This window comes from Malurus melanocephalus, unplaced genomic scaffold, assembly GCF_030028575.1.
Source record: "Malurus melanocephalus ecotype Western Australia unplaced genomic scaffold, MMel_1.1 scaffold_5, whole genome shotgun sequence".
In the NCBI taxonomy this organism is placed as follows: domain Eukaryota; kingdom Metazoa; phylum Chordata; class Aves; order Passeriformes; family Maluridae; genus Malurus; species Malurus melanocephalus.
Genome location: NW_026623237.1, coordinates 1341186 through 1361860, shown reverse-complemented (window position 1 = coordinate 1361860; position 20675 = coordinate 1341186). Strand labels below are relative to the sequence as shown.

Genomic DNA, 20675 nt, shown 5'->3' with positions numbered 1-20675 from the left:
TGAGGCATCTGTAAGAGTTGCAAGGATAGGATTAGTTGGTATCACTGTTTCAAAGTCTGAGGCTATTATTTCCATGCTTCTTGTCAAATAACAGATGTAGATGCTCAGCAGACTGTACATGTAAACATGTCAGTGAGGATTACTATGATTTCATTTTCTGCACATTTAAYTTTAATGTGATGAATCTTGCTGCCTTTCAGCTAATCTGTGGATGGGAAATTCTGTTAGCTAGTGCAGAGCTAGAGGAGCTTTGAGGTTCAAGCTCTGAGCTTAGAGTGCACTCTGTCCTTTTTTTTTTGTCTGTCTTTCTTTCTTTTCCTGAAATACTTTGTTCTGTGTTTCTGGTCTTTGTTCTGTCCTCTAGAGAAGGAAGTTAGCTCAAATGAATTGCTTTAAAGAGCTGCTGATTACTGTCCATTGCTTAAATACCTCGGCTGGTTTCAATAGCCTGGAGAAATTGTATCCCTTCTTCCCAAACCCTTTTGCTCAATGGTATAAAGAGTTGAAGAAACCTATTGACTTAGGTTTGTATTTTCAAAACTGTCTTCTGAATGCAAAAGGGTAGCCTATGTTGGCTGCATATCCAACATTCCAGTTTAGAGCAAATGTGAACAGAGTATGTGAAATTCTAAGCTGACCTTTTTCTGAAAATCCATTCCTACTCTTTACAACACAGTCCTGGTATTGCAGTACATGAAAGTGATGCAATGACCATGCTATTATGTTGAGATAACAGAGCATGGTAAAGTGCCATTTTCACACAATCTTTTCCATTTCTTTGGACAAGTTTTTAAGGAAAAGTTTGTCAATATATGCATTTTCACTTGTAAAACCAGCTAAGGAACTTCTCAAAAAATTACTTTTGCTGAAATAATGAGTTACTCATGTCATTAAATAGCAAGTTTCAAAAACTAAATAATTCTATTTTAAAAGTACTGGTACTGGTATTTTATGTCTGTATTGAAAAACATTGTATTGAGTGAGATATAGATACATCTTTCTTGGGCCATTTTCCACATCTCTTTCGTTTCTAAGAGAAGTAAATTGTCATTCAAGTTCTAGTTTTGTGGGAGCTTCAGAGTGAGGAGCCTGACATGCAGGGCATTGAGGATGAAAAGAGGTACCACAGCTCATTCGAAAAGACAGTTTCTGTGGTACACTTATTGTGCAACATTTTGTGWTACACTGAAATGTTACAATAAAAGCACGAAAAAGTTATTTAGTACATTAATGGACAGTCCTGTGAAAGATGTATCTGTGGAATTTATGAATGCAAAGAAAAGATTGAATCACAGGGGCTACTGAAAATGGAGCACATCATGGATTTTTTTCAGCTCTTGTACAACACTGTTTTCTGGGGTGGGTTTTTTTAATGGTTTTTTTTTGTTGTTGTTGTTGTTTTTTTGGGTGGGGGTTTTTTTCTTTTTTTTTTTTTTTTTCTCAATTCCTCTCTTAATAATTCCTAGCATTCAATTTACTTTTTTGATTGCTACTGAACATTGATCTGACATTTTCATAGAACTAGCTATTATAGCCCCAAGATCCTGTTTTTGTGTAGTAATAACTAGTCAAGACCATCACTGGGTAAAATTATTTTTCTATGTATATCACTTCATGTTTATCTACAATGAATTTAATTTTTCATTTTACTGTTGATCACTCAACATCCTGCAGACTTCAATATGGTTTTTTTTTCCACTTGGTCTTAATTTTTACTATCCTGAAAAAAATCATGTCAACAGCAAACTTTGTCACTCAGTTCTGTTTTTCTGATGGTGAATACTCAAGTCCTGGAAGAATTTTCTTTTGGGACTGTACTGAGAAAACCAATCATKTATTCCTGAACTTTATTTCCTGTGTTTTAACTATGTATTTGAATACAAKAGAATTTTGTCAGGAAAGGGAATGAGCCAGGGAAAAGGTAATTGCAGAAGTTAGCTGAGTAACAAGATAATGAAGATTTGGGTGAAATATTAAAGAAAGTGAAGGTAAATTATACTGGGTCTCAGAAAACAGAAGCAGATGATTCTTTTATGATAGTGATTAGAAGAGAAAGCMTAATGTACTTTTTTCCTACCCTATCCTGAATTCCAGGAATTTTTGCATTTTTTTTTTATTCATAGAAGTCTCCTGGTTGTTCTTCTCACACAAAATTTTTCACTGAAAAGGCATTAGAAAGATAAATGTGYCTCATTGTCTTTGTCAAGTAACTTCCAATCCTCTACCTCTTACATAGGCAATACATCCTCTTCAGCCAAATTTCAACAMTTCCTAAATTTTTTGTCCTTGTAATGTGACAAGTCCATTTCTTTTTTCTAAATAGCTATGTCTTCCATGTGCTTTTATTCCCTGAGATCTTTAGACATTCTACAAATTAATTTGAGTCACAAGAAAAAGAACTGTGGYTTGTTTGTTGGGTTTTTTTCAGATTTTGTTTGTTTCATATTGTTATTAATACTTCAAAATACTGCAGCTCTTTGCATTGAGTTCTTGTGCATGACATCACCAATTGGGGTTCTTGTTCCCTAATTTTAATGCTTTGCAAAGTAGATATTTCTACCATACCTTGTGTTTCTAAATCCCCGCAACAGAGAGAAGCAGACTCTTTTAGGCACAATATATCTGACATGTTTGTATCTTTTTATATCTACTTCAGGATGAATTGAATCAAACCAAATCATAAAAGTGTCAATATTTCTCACTAGAMTATAGCACAACCAGTTTATATTAATTTAGCTGTTAAATAAATACCATTTTCATGTCCTAAATTAGATAGGCATCATAAAGAATAGGCATAATGTAGAACAGGTAGAAAAGATTTTAAGTGTGTGCATCCACATGCATGGGTCTGGGGTGGAAAGCTACGTGCTCTGTGAAATCTTTGCAGGTAAAGAAGAGTGGTTAAAGAGTAAAAGTTTAAAGGCAGAATGTTACACTTATATTTTGGCAAAGTGAATGGGATCTTATAAGTAATTTCTTTTTTTTGGGTGCAGAAGTGCRCCTCCACTAGTTTTAAACTTAGCTTTATGTGGAAATATTCACTAGTTTGAGCATACTGGGTTTATACTTCAATTGTTTTTTCTCCTACTGTGTTGAATCAAGCAAAGTCCTTAAAGTGAACACATTTGGAAGAAGACTTTTTTTTGTTCACTTCTAACTGTGTCTTTTTTATTATGTGGGTGCAAATTGCTAAAATAGTCTGAGGTCTSTGACAGTCAGTCTACATTTTACACATTACAACTAGTTTAAATGTAAATATAATGGAATCTGAAACAATACTAGCTTAATGTAGTTTTCAATCTGTTGAAACATTTCCTGTAGCTGTGTCCTGTTTTAAATAGGTGATTATAGGAAAGGCTCARTAATCATTATAATCTATATGAAAATGCAGTTCAAATGAAAACAGTAGGTTTGCTACTAATATCCCTATTCARATTTCATTCACTTAAACAGTCATAGAGATGATAATGGGTGTTTTGACTGATTAGAGATTTCAGGATCAAGTCTGTAGTCATTATGACTAATGTTTTCTCATTAGCTAGTCATGCATATCAAAATAATTGGTCTGTGCTATTGCTAACATGTACAAAGCTTCCACAGCATGGTCATCATTAACAACACAGAAAAAAGGAAGTCATTCAAGTCCTAAGGAGCTTAAAAACCTAAATGGGGAGACAGTACAAAACACTGGGATACACATCAGAAAAAGCTACTTCCTTTTTTTTTATATAAAACAGTAAAGGGAGAGAACAGTTTTAAGAACATTWTTGTGGTGTGATATTTGTGAGGAAATCAGCTTTGAAGAGGTAGAAAAGAGAGACGGTGTCTCATTGGGGTGAGAAGACAGGTCCTGACACAGATTGTAAATGAGAGGCCTCTTGTAATCATGTGTTTATGTCATCCTACTTTTTTTTTTTTTTTTTTTTTTTTTTTTNTGTCAGTAAAGGCAACATAATTACATGAACTCCATAGAGAAAACCATCAGACATTTTCCTAAAATGAGCATGTAATAAATGGCATTATATGATAATATTTGGAAGTGAAAACTGCAAAATAGGGATTGTTTTCTGAATTCTCATTGAAGTTTTAAAATTGTGTGTCATAGATTTATAATCTGCTTGGTTCTGCAGCAATTTCAGTGGCTCAATGTCACAATTACATTCTTTGTTAATATTGATACAGCAGAGCTGGTGCATAAGGCAGATTTCCTTGTTTCTGTATCTTTCCGTTTCTCTTTGAAAATGGCTCCAAGGGGATGCAGTCTCAGAAAAGGGCCATGGTCATAGAGTCAGTCACCTGAGCAAGTCAGTAAAGAGCTTAATGCAGGCCATCAATGTTGGACTGTAAGCTGGTTTCATCATTTACATTTTTAATTAAGTCTTAGTTCTKCCTGGTGATGCTGCTCAGGACATGCACCTAATGATGTAGCTGCACTTTATGAGAATGTGATCAGCACATCTGCATAAAATGGTGAATGGGTTGCTGAAAATCTCCATTTAACACATTCCTTCTAAAATCAGTGCATTCCTCTTGTCATGTTGTGCCCTTCCAGCTTCCTTGCTATAGCAGATTTTTCTAAAGTTATTCTGYGTCTCTGAATAGATCTGTGCTGCTTAACTGCTCCAACCCATTATATTATAAATTTGTTTCTTGTGTTTCAAATTTGTGCACAGGGAATGTGTTTGGGGGGACTTTTTATATTCATGAAAACAGAAAAYGAAATTGAAAGTGCTAAGAAAAATGAATATTGAGCTAATGTAGTCTATTTTTGCACAGAGCAAATATCAAGCTAATGCATAAGATTTATCCTCTATAGTAAATCAGCAATATGTCTCATTTTAGGCCTCTCCTATGACTACTATTTTTTACTGCAGTATTCAGTCATGCTGATTTATGCCATACTATCCTGTGAATATTTTGTAGAGTATTATCAATAAAATAATTTTATCTTTGGGTCCAGATGGAATGAGCTTAGAACACAAAGCAGACAGAGAGCATGATTCCTGCCTCAAGTATTTTAATCTTTAAAATAAATTTTAATCCTTGGCATAAAATGTGAGACGGGGACACAAGACATCAGGGAGTGGAGGACTGCATCAGGAAATACATCAGCCAATTAGCAAATTATTTTATGGTCTAAGGGCTCATGTAGTCAATAAGATGGTTCTGCTTAACTGGAAGGGTTTCATTAGAGTTATAGCAGAAATCCTTTTGGAATGTAGGACTGAACAAAGACAGTGAGTGGTGGCAGCACAGAACTACTCAGGATTCACCACATGTGAATAGAAGCAGCAGTTTCAGTAGTCCTGATAGATAACCCATATAAGGAATTGGAACTATAGGAGAGGACTAGTGATAACAGAATAGATAATGGACTCTGGTCTCACTTCCTGCTCTTGAGACTGAGTCAGGAATAAGTGGCTGAAATMATCTTGTTTACTGTGGACCTCTACTAGCAATAGCATTCTTGGTTACTTAAGTTATGTAGCATTTCCTTTGAATTCTGCAAAATTCAAATATTGATTGATCTGCTGATCCTGCATAGAGGAATTGCCAAAAGTAAAATTAAATCTCTTGCAAGTGTCCTCCTCATATGCAATACCACAGGTTAGATTTTTGTTGTGGATTCTAGCTCAAATCAAGTCTAATCCAAATGTACTCTCWGTTCCAGTAATCAGAGCCTCTGGCAAAATATGAGTGAATAGATATCCAGATGCCAAAACTTTGTCATATTCAGTTTTCACCTCTCAGTGTTGTGAGTGACATATATTAAATAGTTCAGCATAAGCCTTTTTTTTTTAATTTAACTATTTTAGTGCCAGAACTGTGTTTTAGACTGATTTGAGAAGTGTGCTCTCAGCTTTTTGAGTTGCATTGATTCATATGAAAAGTGTGTAAATGTGTGAATGTATGTTGTGTGTCATATCTCCAGAAAATATGAATTCGATTTAAGTTCTGTAATACTTTATGTTCTGCCATGATGGTTAATACTCTCCAAGGAAGCATAGTGAAAACACYTGATAGATCAGTTGACTAAAATTAGTTTTGGAGACATCACTGATATACTTTTATGCAGTTTATGTTTCTGAAAAATTAAAAAAGTGTTGCAGAACTTCTCGCAACAGTGTCGATTCTTTGTAGACATCTACATATTTTTTTCTTAGAAAAAAGGGTTTTTTGGATGTCACAGTTCTCTGAGACTGAGTTTTGGAAACTCAAATTATATTTAAGCTACAATTATATTATATTTAAATATAATATGAGTTTCAGTTATATTTATATTTAAATCAGGACACCCATTAATACATATAAAATGCAATTGCTTGGCATTTTGCATTGGCAGAATGCAGGGTCTGACCCYTACCATGTCAGGGACGTATAAAAACAAAGGAAGGCAGCCATGTTATTTATACAATAAAATACTATTTTATTATACAATAAAATACAATAAAATATTCTTCCAGGTCATATTTACTGTGGTAATGTGCTAGGTTTCAAATGTACATAAAACTTATATTACTGATGAATGTTGAAGAAGAGAATAGGAAAAAGACAGATTCTGAAGTTCACCACTGTTAATGGGTGAAATCTCCTCTTGATATTGAGAAATATCTGTTTAAAAGTTTATTCTGGTCTCACCTCAACTTCTGCTAATAAGCTTGAGTCTGGGCATCTGAATTTGGAGATGTCCAGTCTAGATTAAAATCRTGTCAGGGATATTCCAACATTTTGTAAGGAGTAGCCATAGCTATTCTAAAAAAGTGCTTCACTCAAAACAGTGATCAGAATTGCCTGTGAAATCAAATTCATTAGTATTGCCCTGGGCTTTCACAATTCTCTGCATATCACATTCTGTTCCATAGTTTCACAGAACGGAATGCATTTCATTTAATTTTCCTTGAAAATTTACTTGGCCTGGTATCTTGGCAGCAGTTTGCAAACTTTGCTAGGTTATAAGGCTGCCAGCAAGAATAAAGAAATGGCTTCCAGTCTTCCATGGATAGAAGTAAATTTGCTAAATTAAATATTTGTTTTCTTTTTGTTATATCAGTCAAACTCATCTTTTAAACTTCATCTAAAGAAATTTTCATGCAATTTGACCTCATAAAAGTTTGCAGCTAGACAATTTTAGACTAGAAGTGAGATGCAAATTGAAGGGCTGGGTTAGTTAATCTCATATGTCACTTGCCAAGGCTTTCAGTTTGTGCTCATCAGTGGTAAGCTCTGGATGCATTTTCGAGGAGTTAAGGTGTAGTTCACCTGTAATTATTGATCAAGAAGCAAGAGTTACTGGAAGGTGTTAGGAACTAGACCAGACAAGATAAGATAAGCACAAAGTGTCTTCAGAACTTTAAATTGTTTTAACTTATCAGCTATAGAGTCAAATAGAAAGCTTTCATGACATTTTCATTGCTGCTAATTTTCAGTAAACATCAAAAGTGGTTGTTTTTTGTTTGTTTGTTTTTCCTCTTGACAGGTGCAGCAAGTTACAACAGTTTTTATGTTTTCTGCAAAAATTTCTGCCAAGCTGTGAAGCCTGGGAAGCTGAGGGTCCGCTGCAACGTGTGTAAACAAGGAACCCTGACGTTGGCAAGGGTAAGSTTTTTTGGATTTGTTTCAAGGTTTTGGGGTGTATGGAGATGATATATCTAGTCTTTTCTATTTGCATACATATGGCTATGTATATATGTACTCCTACTTATTTTTTTTTCTTGCTTTTTATAACTGAGAAGGGTAATTTGAAGGATTTTGAGAATTTCACTCACTTATCTCCAYTATTTGGAACATATACAAGGAACAGGATGCAGGCTAGAGCTCCAGTCCTGAAAAGACATATTTATCTCTTTATTTTAAGGACTAATGATTAACCTGGYTGTGTGCAACTACATGTGTGCTAGAAATTAGATGGGATGATAGCTTTTTATTCAAAGCTTGAAGCAGTTGTAAAGGCCACACAAAAAYCTGAATTCAGATCTATATTGTGACCATTATGGGCTGAGGCCAACAGGTTTTGAATKGCTATGTAGTTGAGAAGATTAATCACTCCAGCCCAGTTGCATTATGTAAAGTCAATGGCAAGTTGTTGTTCTTGGGCAGAAAACTAGTAAGACATCTCTCAAGCTTGGTTTGCACCCTAAAATGGGAGTGTTGGGGTCTGATTTGAATGTGCAGTAGTGTAAAGTTTTGGAAAGGTTTTTTTCTTCTGTCTGATTTCTGCTAAATTCCACTGGTTATGTTAYTGTTGAATGAGAGTCGTTTCTCTCTTCTAAATCAGTGTTTGTCAGCCAGGTTTATTATGTGAGAGGCTTAGGTTTTGAAGGAGACTGAGCCATACCATGCTGTAGCTTGGGGCAAAACTTTCATATTTAGCCCATGATCAAATGTTTGAATTTTCTTTTGCTGTGCTTTAAAGTTTCAGCTTTGTGTTCTCTATCTAGCACAGTGCATCAACGTCTTTACATGTAATAGCACAAAAAAAAAAAAAAAAAAAAAAAAAACAAAACCACACTTAAAAACACACCTCCTATATTCTCTTTGAAAATAAGAAAATAATAAACCATGCCGTGCTTATACACATCAAAAACAAAAAGCCACAACAATAAACCCACTCAAGCTTCATGTGCTATTCCTGAATTAACTATCTCTGATTTATTTCAGAGGCTTCATTTTGTGCTGCATTTTGTGGTGTTCCAGATGAACACATGTAAGGGGATTCTTTTTCTCTCACAATTTGTATTTAAATATTGGTGATTAGTATAGGCTTGAATCACATATAAAACAGAAGGCACATTAATGTACATTTCCAATGGTAGGATGGATAAAAGCATAGGTAATATTGTATTTATCTTGAATATATGAAGTCAGTGCTGCTGAAAGCCATTGCAGTTATCACTTGATGGGTCTGAATCTTGTGGATTACATTGACATCACACAATATGAGTCCTTTGCTAAACTCAGCAGCCTCCTTCAGCATGCCCTCTTTTGGAAATGCTGACTTTCACATCTGTGCTGTTTGATTTGGAATCACTACATTCCTTGCATTAAATAAACCTAAATACATTCCCAAATTTTTCAGCTCTTACAGTATCTGATAAACAGTATCTTTTACAGTATTGTCTTTGTTTTGGAGTCTTAAACACCTCCCCCCCMCCCCCCCCATAACACCAACCCCATATTGTCTCCCAGGAATTCCTCATAACTCCATGATAGAAATCTTATTATCAAAAGTTTCAGTATGGTATATTTATAAATAAGTTCTGATTGCCTGGAATGTGTGAGGGCCTACATTCTTTTGGCAAATATAGGGTAAATGACCCAATAAATATATGCAGGCTGAAAAATTCAATTGAATGAGCAGATTACAGCTGCTTCCTTTTTCTATTAGCATATTTTACAGTACATATGAAATGAAAGTAGCTGGAAACTTGTAGTGGAAGCTGTTCCAATTTTCAAGGTTGATTCAAAAAATCCCAGCTTTTAGAAGATTTGAGAAGGTGCTTCAGCATAAAAGTACAAAGAGGAAAGGGAGATATCTTCCAAAGAGTTTAAAATGCTAATTTTATTCTGTTTTAGTTTTCAAATAATGCTTGGCAGTGAAAATAATTTGCACTTAAGATTCTTGTTACTTTCTCCTSAAAACAAGAAAACCTGTTATCATTCTTTTCCTCCTGAATTGAAGCAGAGCACAGTCGTTAGGAACAGTGAACCTGCTGCTCCTGCAGTTTGGGCTGCAAATCCTCTGGGACTCCAAAGTGCAGTATTTGCAATATGGACACACTTAATATCATGAATGTACCATGAAACAGTCGGATTGTTTTAAAAATATTCAGCATCTAGCTCAGTGTTGTGGTTATTAAGAATAGAGGCAGATTTTGCATGTGCCTGATCCACCTTCTATTGTGGTCCACTTTCCAAGCAGACAGAAAATCATTCCAGCCAGGGGTGGCTGCTAATATGTACTAAGACTTATTTCTTACTGTGTAGAGACCTCTGTGTGCAAGGCCAGGCAAAAGTGTGGCTCTCACAGAGAGTGCATTGTATTTGCTCTGCTTTCTTCAATGCATTGCAGTCTGCTGAAAAGGTTAAAAAAGGTTCAAGTTCGTCTGTTACTCTAAACCCTCTATCTTTCCCCTCCAATCCCTTTGGGCTGTCCGACTGATTGCTGATAGATATCCTCTCTACTGATACTACAATTATTCTCCTTGTATAGAGAAATTAGTCAAAATAAAGTTGACATAAACAAACTATTAAAAAAAACTTGTCTGTACCACTACACTACAGGTCTGTCAGTAAAGCCTCTTTTTTTTTTTTTAGATCTCTTTATTCCCCTCTGTCTTGGTAAACTGTGCCTGACCTTTACCTGGCAACACAGCAAGTTTCTTGAGAAGTCCTTTTGTGCCATAAGCACCAAAGCACCCTGTAAGCCAGCATTTGTTRCACTAAATCTTTTATTGAGATGAAAGTGAATACCTGTGTAAAACTGGCACAAAGCTTCGTGCAGCCTTCACTTGCTCTATGTGCTAATCCTTTGACTACCTAAGCCACAAATGACCAACCTCATTAAAGTGAGCTTTCTTTTTTCATGGTGTGTTGACTGACATTTAAAATATTACTTATTCATTTAAGTAGTCTTATTCTAAAACCATATTTAGCAGTCATGCCTATTTGCATAKCATTATTTTAATGTATGATGCTCAGACTAAATTTATGATACTATATTTCTATGAAATTAAAGATCCCATAATTTTATTTTTTTTTTTACTGAGGACATCCATCTAAATATTAAATTTGTTATCTTCCAGTTGGCACTTACCTGGCACTTTACAAAAATATCATTAGCTGATGCTTTATGGGAGATATATGCAGGTTTATTTAATTATAAGAAAAMGTCACTGTAAAAATATCACATCTCCATAGTTTCTCTAATTAATCAAGCACAAAGGACATGTGGAAGGACTGGAGTGTCAGAGTCCTATGTAGGCCACCTACAGATCTACCAGTAAGATTTTTTTAATATAGCTTGAAAATTTTAGTCRCCATGATTCAGATAATTATAGTATTYCTCTTTTTRGGAAAAAACAAACAAACAAAAACCAACAAMAAACCAAACAACAAAGCAACAGAAAACTCAAAATAAACARAGGAACAAAAACCCACAAAAAAGGGTCTAATATAGTAGCACATTTGTGGTACTTTTAGAGCTGTAATGGTGTTAACATTCACAGTGTTACTTCTTTAGTGAAGGGGAAAATGTGTATCTGTGAATGGAAGGCCTGATTCTGCAAACTGAAATACACCAGGCTGTACACTTTTCCAATGGARCTGACTCTGTGTGTACTTCTGGTATAAAAATACAAAAACATTTGATTTGGTATCTGTCATAATTTAGAATTCAACCAGAGTAAGAGTATGGATTGAAGTGTGGTAAATAGCCTCCGTGCCACCCTACTCAGGCACAGGTGCCATGGTGGGGCCATTTCTAGTGTGGGGACTCACCCCTGTTTGGTCATTCTGCTTCATGTTGTGTCCTTGGTACTTGGTAGTGAGCCTTCAGTACATCATCCAATACCAAACCAAAGGAGTTTGTCATAGCTCCTCCTGTATTTTGCAAGTGTTCACATTATTATCTTTTCAGACATGGGAAGTTCTATTCAGATATAACTCCCTGAAGCTGAGATGAGATTTAGTTTCTGACACTTAGAGCACATCTGGTGCAAACTCTCCAATTGCTGTCACTGCCCTTGTGCTCCAGAGGAGCCTCCTGGCTTCACAAGTTTGTTAAATGGTCTGTGCTGCAGAAGTGCTCTTCTATCATTTGTCATATTAAGGATGTTGCTTACATCTATTGCTTTTCAACTTAAACCTAAGAAATAGACTTTCACTGAATTTTGTTTCTCTGGAACCATGAAAGGCTTGTGATTTGGGTGGCTTGTCAGCATAGRCTGTGTAGTACATCACAGCTTTTCACAAGAGTCTTCTGAGTATCTTTCAGTGACTTATAAATAACAGGTCATAAATGGTGTGARTGATCTTCCTAATAGATGACAGTCCAGTGTTTGGAATTTGATTCGTATTTCCTAGGAAGAGAAAGATCTGTAACACAGTAATTTGCTTTGAGTTGTTACTACCTAGCTTTATTTAAACTATGGAAATAAGGTGTTTTCTTTTTCATTAATATAAACAAAGCAGATTTTGCAATAATATAAAATAAAAAGGCAGTTTACTTTTGATCTGCCTTTTTTAATATATCATTGTAAAACTGCATTCCACAGTGCATAACYTCTCACCGCTGCTCATTTCAGGTCATTTTTTTTTCCTGGAATTAGTTACTTGTGTCCTKCCTCAGTGACAGAGAAAGGAAACTGCTCACTGCATCAGAGGAAGGCTGACTGAAAGAAAAAAGGACAAGTAGCACCTCTGAAATTATGTAGCCCTTACTAAGTCAGTCTCCCCCTCTTCTGGGGTAATATGGTGAACAGATTACGAAAAAATCCATTTGTCCTTTRAACCTAAACTGCAAAATAAACAACCATTGAAGTGTATGAGAAAAAGTGTGATCTCATTTACAGCTRGGGAGATATATAAGTGTGATTGAATTCTTGAGAATGGGTAATGTAGGTATTTGTCTCTCCAAAATTAGACGTGTGCTGGGAGGATACAAATGTTTTTGTTGTATATTATAGCTTACACATGACAAACACTGTGTTAAAATTCTTCTATTGAATACTGTGTGTAAGAAAGGTACCACTGTAATGTGCGACTCCTTGGTCAGACTAAAAAATGTGAAACAACCATTTATTGTTGGGTTCCTGCTAATAAATGTGTTAATACACAAATAGCTTAACTTCTCTGCATTTGGCTGGCAGAAATAGTGTTTACAGGAAATTGCATGCATTCAATACATGTGCTTCTACATAAATAACGGAAAATGTCTCAATTCTGACATCTAAATTGCCACCACTGGGCAGTGATGTTGATGCTGCCTTGAGAAGACTAGGCCAGAGAAAACAAGCCCTTGGAACAATTTTTCCCAGGGTTTCCACAGAATCAGAAAATCCTTCAATATCAGTTAGAGTAAGTCAGCACATTTAATTKAAAGCCTAATGATTTTTCCTAATGAACCAGTGTTTGTTGAGAAAGGAAACGTCTTAAATACAGATGCATTATTCTGTTGTGGAGGCCAAGCCCAGCTCTGCCAGGATTCCAGAGACAAATCAGGCATATTTTGATCCCTACCCACATCACAGGGAAATGTACTCTTTTGTGCACTCATTTCTCTTATGAAGTGATCTGATGGTAGCAGGGCTGCTGAATCTGAACTGCTGAGACTCTTAGTGCAAAACTATACTTTGACAGTGAGCCCTGTCTCCTGATGGTATTTGTAGTTTCATGCCCAAGTCCATGCTAAAGCAGATACAAAACCTCTGTCAGATCCATCAGGTAGTTTGAACCATTCCCAATAAAAAATCTGTTCCAGAGAAGAGATATTTTTCCATCATAGCAATGGAGAATCTATAACTAATTGGCCTGACAAAGGAGGCCAATATTTTTGGTGTTTTTACTGTAATTCTACAGTTGCCATCCACATAAGGACTTTGTGTCATCCCCTCTTCCTCATTGTTCTCAGATTGCTTGCACTGACTTGGTGCACAGCATCAGCATTAAAGTGCTGAGCTGACTCTGAATTTGGAATTACTGATGGAACTTCCCCAAGGATGATCACAGGGCATCTACCACTCTGATTCTGCCATTACTCATTGAGTGTCTTCATTGCTTTTAATAACATGGATATCAGACAAAAACCCCAAAATAATGCATACATTTCTATCTTTAAAAGTGTTTTCTTTGATGATATATTAGGTTTTGCCAAATCCAGATGCACCCTGGGGAGACTACTCCAACTGAGATTCCTGGAGCCTTATTTCTGTCTGTGGTACTGACCAGAAATAAGAAGCTCAACACTGAGAAGCTGAAAATTATTATTTTATAACCATTTCATTCTTCTCCATTTCTGTCTTTGGCTCCAAGTCTTACTTCACACTGAACCTCTTAAAGGACAGCCTCACTCTTGCACCTGTCTCACATAGTGACAGTGCCATTGGGGATGGCTTTCGAAATGCTCAGCTCCATCTGAAGAGAACAGTTGGGAGGATTCAGAATACTTGACATGGTTTTGAGACTGTCAGCTACTTCTTTCATTTATTTTTAAATATCCCTTAAGAAAAATTTCATTATATTGGACATAAATTGTAATATACARTAAATGAAAACACGTACTTGATTTATGAAAGAAAAATCTCATCTATTTCAAAAGACGGGAACAGCAATTCCTTCACACAAAATAACTTGGCTAAGAAAACAGTTTTGCCTCTGTGTTGAGAAAATAATATAAGTTCTTTTATTTTAATAGGATAAGAAAGTATATTTTAACTCCCGATTCTGTTAGAAGCTCTGAGATATGTATGCATGATTTATAATATTTATTGCAGTATGGGTTTTCAGTGAGGTTGCACATTATAAAGTGCCCTAAAAGCTGGAAAAAAATACCATTGGAAAGAGGGAAAATGACTTCCGTATTATGTACTGCTTCAAGTCATGCTGTGAAATAAAACTGCCTTTTAATGTGAAGCCTAGAGTGAGTTTCTCCAGCCTGGGTGACAACAGCCATAAATGAAAAGGAAAACAGTTACCAAATTGCTTTCAGATAAGGCTTTTACATGAGTTTCTGAATCAAATGCCTAATACACCCTTTTGCCAGAGAGGATAAAATTATGTCTTGTAACACAGATGGTGTCCACTGTATCTTGTCCTTGCAATTGCTGTGGTACCAGGAAGCGCAGACTGAGAATGGTTGAGATTGGAAGGGARCTCTGATYTGGTTCAAGCCTCTCTGCTTGAGCAGGGYCACTTGGAGCCAATTGTCCAGGACCGTGTCCTTCTGAATATTTCCAAAGAYAGGGAATCCACAGCCTCTGCTCAACCCACGCCAGCACTCAGTGCCCCTCCCAGTACAACAGTTGCTCCTTATGCCCGGGCAGCACCTCCTGTGTTTCAGTTTGTGCCCATTGCCTCTGGTTCTGTCAACAGACACCTCTGAAAAGGTGGTTCTGTCTTCTTTACATTCTCCCTTCAGATATTTATACAGAGGGGAGATCACTCCTGATGTCTATTTCAATATATCACAGAAGGCCTGGGACTAGTAAAAAACATAATGGTCAGACTAACACTTGTTTTGTCAAAAATATTAGTTGCATTTGAATTTTTTTCATGTAATATTGTGCATTCTCCAAATGTATAAATGTAGATAAGATGTGGACTTTAAGCCAGTTCACTCTCACARGTCCTGTGCTATTTCTGTTATTGTTATCTTTTTGTTTAGATTTATACCTTTTTGGGGGAAAAAGAAAGGGAGTACTGACAGATGTGATAAGTAAACCTTATTCAGCTTTAGTTTGGGATATTTTTGAGAGCAGAAATGTAACCAGAGGGGGAATGTTGTTTTCCTCTGCTTGCATATTGCACCTGCAAACAAGCATTATTCACCAGGGAAAAGTTCAACATTAATTATTAGAAGCTCTGCTGTCATTGTCTTAACTACATGCAAAGATGGCCTTCTCTCCATATAGTAACTCCTCCTCTCACAAAAAAAAAGACCCTCTTTCTGAAGTTTCTTAGCCTTGTATGGTGAAAGGAGATACAAGAATATTCATCAGCATTCCTGACAATAGAACCATAGTTGCACATGTAGGTAAATCCTTTCTGCTCCCTCCTGGATCTCCTTTTCTACTCAATAAGACCAAAATGTGCTGTGGATATGTTTCTGGAATGTATTACAATACAAACAAATCATGGGATATGACAGTGAGGCTTTTTTTTTTTTTTTATATGGCAGCTGCCACTGAGATTTAGATGTCCCTATGCATAACTCTCCTAATTTGTTTTCTTTATTAAAGTACAGCCAAACTTCTGTCTACCCAGTATTATTCCATARATAGCTGWGAATACAAAGGGAACATGCTCACAYGACAYTATTTCAACRTTTTTCATAATGAKGAATATTAAAAATCTGAAGGGTCAGTAATATACATCCTAGTTTTTAACATGCTGGAATGTCTAAGGCACCAGCTGTCTCAAGAGGAAAACATAAGTGTATTTATTAAAGGTATCATAGTAACAGAGGYAGCAAATGTCAAACTATTTTCTTTCCATTAAGAAGCTGATGTATTTTAATAGTAATAAAAATAATATTAATGATTTTTATTTATTAGTTATGATTATCATTATTATTGTAAGAAAATTTATTGATCATTTTAAAGAGTTTATTTATAATATAGTCAAGGGCTGTTTACCTCTAAAAGAACTATGAATTAAGAGTTGTAACTATGAATAAGAACAAATATTTATTCTAACTCAACTGTGGAAGCAATTATTCAAAATCTTTACATTTGGAATGTCTCAGCTTGTGTAGGTTTTTCCTAGTTTTGGACTGAATTACTCAATCAGAAACATTATGAATACTTAAACATCTTGTAAAACTGATTCTTTAACTAAAATTCAGCCAATTTTAAGTTATATTGATTAAACTTGTTTGTGATCTAAAGGTATAAATGTCAAATTCATTAAACCTTTCCTCAGAGCTTCATTACTATAAAACCTCTTTAACATGACGGAGCCACAGACAGGGTAGATATATTGATATAACTTCCTTGGCACAGGTATGTGGTGTTCTAATAAAGGTTTTSCCCTTCTTCTTGGARGGGATGACCAGTTAATARTCCATAAATAAATTCTGAGTACTTATTTAAATTTTTCTGTGTAAGCAACTGGACAAAACAAAACATCCTTGGTTCCCTGTAAAAATTACATGTGTTTAAATTCTGCTACTTTGTGCAGAAAAAAAAAAAAAGAGGCCAGTGGTATATATCCTGAATGTGGAAGGGGGTTATGTTTGTTTTGGGGTAGTTTTGAAATATCATAAATGCTTCTGTGTTAAGACCTTGATTATCTTAGGAGTCCAGTCCATTTTTCTAAATAACTGTGTAAATATACATGCTACATTGAACCCTGTAAATTTTCTAGACTTTATTTGCACACTGTCATAAAAGATGAGTGAAGGGAGTATCAGTGGTATATTTACTAAGATTTGATCTGCATGTGCACATCAGCTKTCTATGATCTGGTGATGGAAGCAGTTTGCCACTGTTTTGAATCTGTCTATACATTACCAAGTTCTAGATTTTATTCCTTTAAAAAAATTATTTCAGACTTTTAATAATTAGTATGTTCTACATGTCCTTATTTCCATAACTGCAGTCAAAAAAGTCAGTTCAGTTGGCAGAAGTTACCTTTTTCAGAGTAAGGCACTGCATTTTAGCTGATGCCTGAGATTCCTGTAAAGAGCACCAAGAGATGTTTTTGCTAGCTTTCTTCTGCTTAGCTCTGCACATAACCTGCCAGATGAAAACACTGCTGCCTCATCCCGGCTCAGGACTGYTGCAGAATAATGTTTGTAACTTTGAAAAAAATGACCAAAGATGGTATTATTTGTCTGTCACCAGTATAGGTGGTAGAGCGTATTCTCAAAACATTAAAAAAAAATATTTCCCTGAAGTGTGTTGGTTCTCACTCAGGCTGCAGATTGCCTGTCTGCTCAGACACTGTGACTTGTGTGCCTAAGAGGATGTCCTGTGCCTAAGAGGTTTTGCACTRTCCTTATCTAAGCAACTTGTTTTTTTCTGGATGTTCATACTATCTGTGTGTTTTGACTTGCTTGATTTGAAAAATTAAGTTTCAGATGGAGAAAGTTAATTCCCCTGGAGTCAGGTTTTTCATTTCAGTCAGGTCTAATTGCTTTTTTTTTTTTTGTTTGTTTTGAGCTAACACTTGAACAAGTAGGCAGGAATGTGTTTAACCCAAGGTTTTCCTGGTGTTTTAGGTGRTRCTTAAGAGTGGGAGAATAATTTTGTTTTAATATGCAATCTCTACTAAATCTCTAGTTATATGTGCCTTAGCTCAGGTCCCAAGCTTCCAAGCTCTTTCTGTATGTGTTTAGAAATAATTTCATACAATTTTGTAAAAAAACAATCACCAAACTGAAAGGCTTCCTGGTTACTTGCATAAGTCTTGAGCCTCATGGACCTTTGCGTTGAGCTCAAGTCACCAGACTGAGTTTATGCCTGAAGGAAGTGTGACAGTACTTTGGATGAGAAGTAAAATGGATTTAAAATATTGCAGTCAGGTGCCTTCAGAATAAACAGTTTATATTCACATCTTCTGTCTCATACAATATAAATTAGTTCAGTCAATTGTAAGGTGGAAAATTGAGGGTTGTTTCTTTCTGGGCTTATAGGAAAGGACACTCTGGTTTCGTACACTATTAAAAATGGTTTAAAAATTCTTAAAAGAACAACAAACAAAAGCCAGAATACCAAGTTATGGAAGCAAAGGTGTTTTCACTATGCAACAGTTTTATTTATGCTTTCTTTCAGTTTTTTTTGCTTGCATTTTAGGCAATGTGTTTATCATGTGGTGTCATTCACAGTGAGTTTTCTTGGTATAAGACCATATCATAAAATACCATCAGTTCTTGATGGTGATGTCCAGATTTATTTTTTGAGGATGGATTTTAAAAATAAACTACAGTTGCCTCACTCCCTGGCTTTTGGAACAGTGCCTTTTTTTGATTTTTCTCTTAATTTCCCTACAGGTCTTAACCTCATGACAACAGTTCTTTACTGTTTATTTATATTTCTCAGTTGATGTTATCATATGTTCAGCCTGATTTCCTCCTGTCCCTGTGGTCAACCCAATTAAGAGGAATTTAGGATGCGGCAGTTCAGATTCTTGGCCAAACTGTGATCTGAAATAAGAGCCAGGAGGTTCCCTCTTTGGTTCCCTGTCCCTTTCTGTCTCAGTGCTACTGTTTTTCTCGTTTAAGAAGTTCTTTCCTGAAATTCAGGCCCAGTGATGAGAGCTAAGATTGCTGACATGGACATTTTTTCAAAACAGTAATTTAAAGAAGAAAATGGAGTTCATAGGCTTTATTTACTTCAACTAGAATGAAATTGCTAGATTAGAGTTCTTGTAACTACAATTTTTGTAATTTTATTTAAAATGTTAGTACTCTCCTGGAAAAAGTTTCCTACAGTTTGATTCTTATGTTTCTCTTCTGCTTTTGGTTYTTTCTAGCATATTTCAATTTCTATTTTCTGTTGAAGAGAACTGTCACTCTGTGGCCTTCTGATTTGAAATATAACTGATATACTTGAACCTTAACTTTGTGTGGTGAGCAAGATCTTCCTGTATCCTTCAGGGAAGCCACATGGTTAGATACAATCCATTTTGCCCTCTATTCTCTAATAAAATAAATCAGGGGGCCRGAGTGGTTTTTGTCTGTCTTATGTGACAAGGGGAGAAAGAAGGTGGGAGAGTGAAAATAGTTTACTTTTTGCCAGTGCAAACAGTCATTTTGTGCTGGCTGCATATGTTGGACATGCATGGACAGTAATATGTCACAAGAAAATGAAGCMAAATTTGGTATGGGTCCTGTTATATTCTGATAAAATCATGACTATTRCTTCCTAATGCAAAATTTGTTGAATGCCAGCTCGTCCATAACTATAATAAAACCAACTAATGCATAAATGAATWCTGGCAATTTTCAATAAAATTTTAAAACTTGATATGACAGGCAGGAATGCTAAGAGGTAACCAAGTGTGTAAATACTAAATGAAGGATTATCCTTATTTGTGAAAAATCCATTCCAGCGAGAAATTGAATTGGGGGCTTCTCTCAAAAAAGAAGGGCTACTGCAGCTAGTGAGCCAAATCAGTGCCTGATTTTACTCCCTTTGCAGTAATAAGGTTATGTGAGGTCCATAAACAATACACAAGTGAGAATAAATGTTACTGAATACTCTATTGTTGCTCCTCTTTAAAGATTCACCAGTAAAGTACTGATTACTGTATGTGATCAAGCATATTAGGAGGGATGAACTTCATTTATTAGAGCATATTGCATGAGCAACCTCGCCTGTCCTTTGGCATTTTTATTTTGCTGCGAGGATTTTCTGTGCAAAGCACATGTGTATGGAGTGTGTATAAAATGACTAAATGCATAAAATGGTAGATCCTGTATTTATTGTTCTTTCAACTGAAGAAAGAARATTTCACCTGAAAAAAGCTGGTCCAGAATTTGATCTATGGCAGTATTTTAAGTGACATACAGGTTAATGAGAAAGATCAAAAATCTGCATGCCTTTAATACTGACTTTTAATAAGTTTCAGAAAACAAACCTGTAAGGAATTAGTCTGCAACAATCTTGGCACTAGTTAACAGTAAATAGATGCMTCCCACTTAGAAAAACAATTTGCGTTAGACATACCTGTCTGTATGTGCTTTAATTATACATAAATGTTCTCCAATTACACATAAATCCAAAAGATCCAAAAGCTGCTGGTAAAACCTAAGGCATTAGATCAACTTCTGGGAAAGGCTCTTTTTGATGAGCAAACTCTAAGCTTCCTGTATTATCAGGAATTTAAATTCTCAGAGTACAAAGTGCTCCTGCAAATCCTTTCCTTCCCCCCAAAAAAGGACAAGTTTTTCCTGGTACAGGACATACCCACAAAAAAAAACAAAAAAAAACCAAAAAACAAACAAACAAAAAAAAAAA

At 35.6% G+C, this 20675-nt stretch overlaps 1 protein-coding gene across 1 annotated transcript in view; it reads left to right on the top strand.

Annotated features, from left to right (window-relative positions):
* Positions 1-20675, top strand: part of PRKN (parkin RBR E3 ubiquitin protein ligase) — a 670240-nt gene that overhangs the window by 222913 nt on the left and 426652 nt on the right. Inside the window, exon 4 of the mRNA XM_057370416.1 lies at positions 7478-7596. Coding sequence (XP_057226399.1) covers positions 7478-7596 — 119 coding nt within the window. The remainder of the gene's footprint in view (positions 1-7477; positions 7597-20675) is intronic.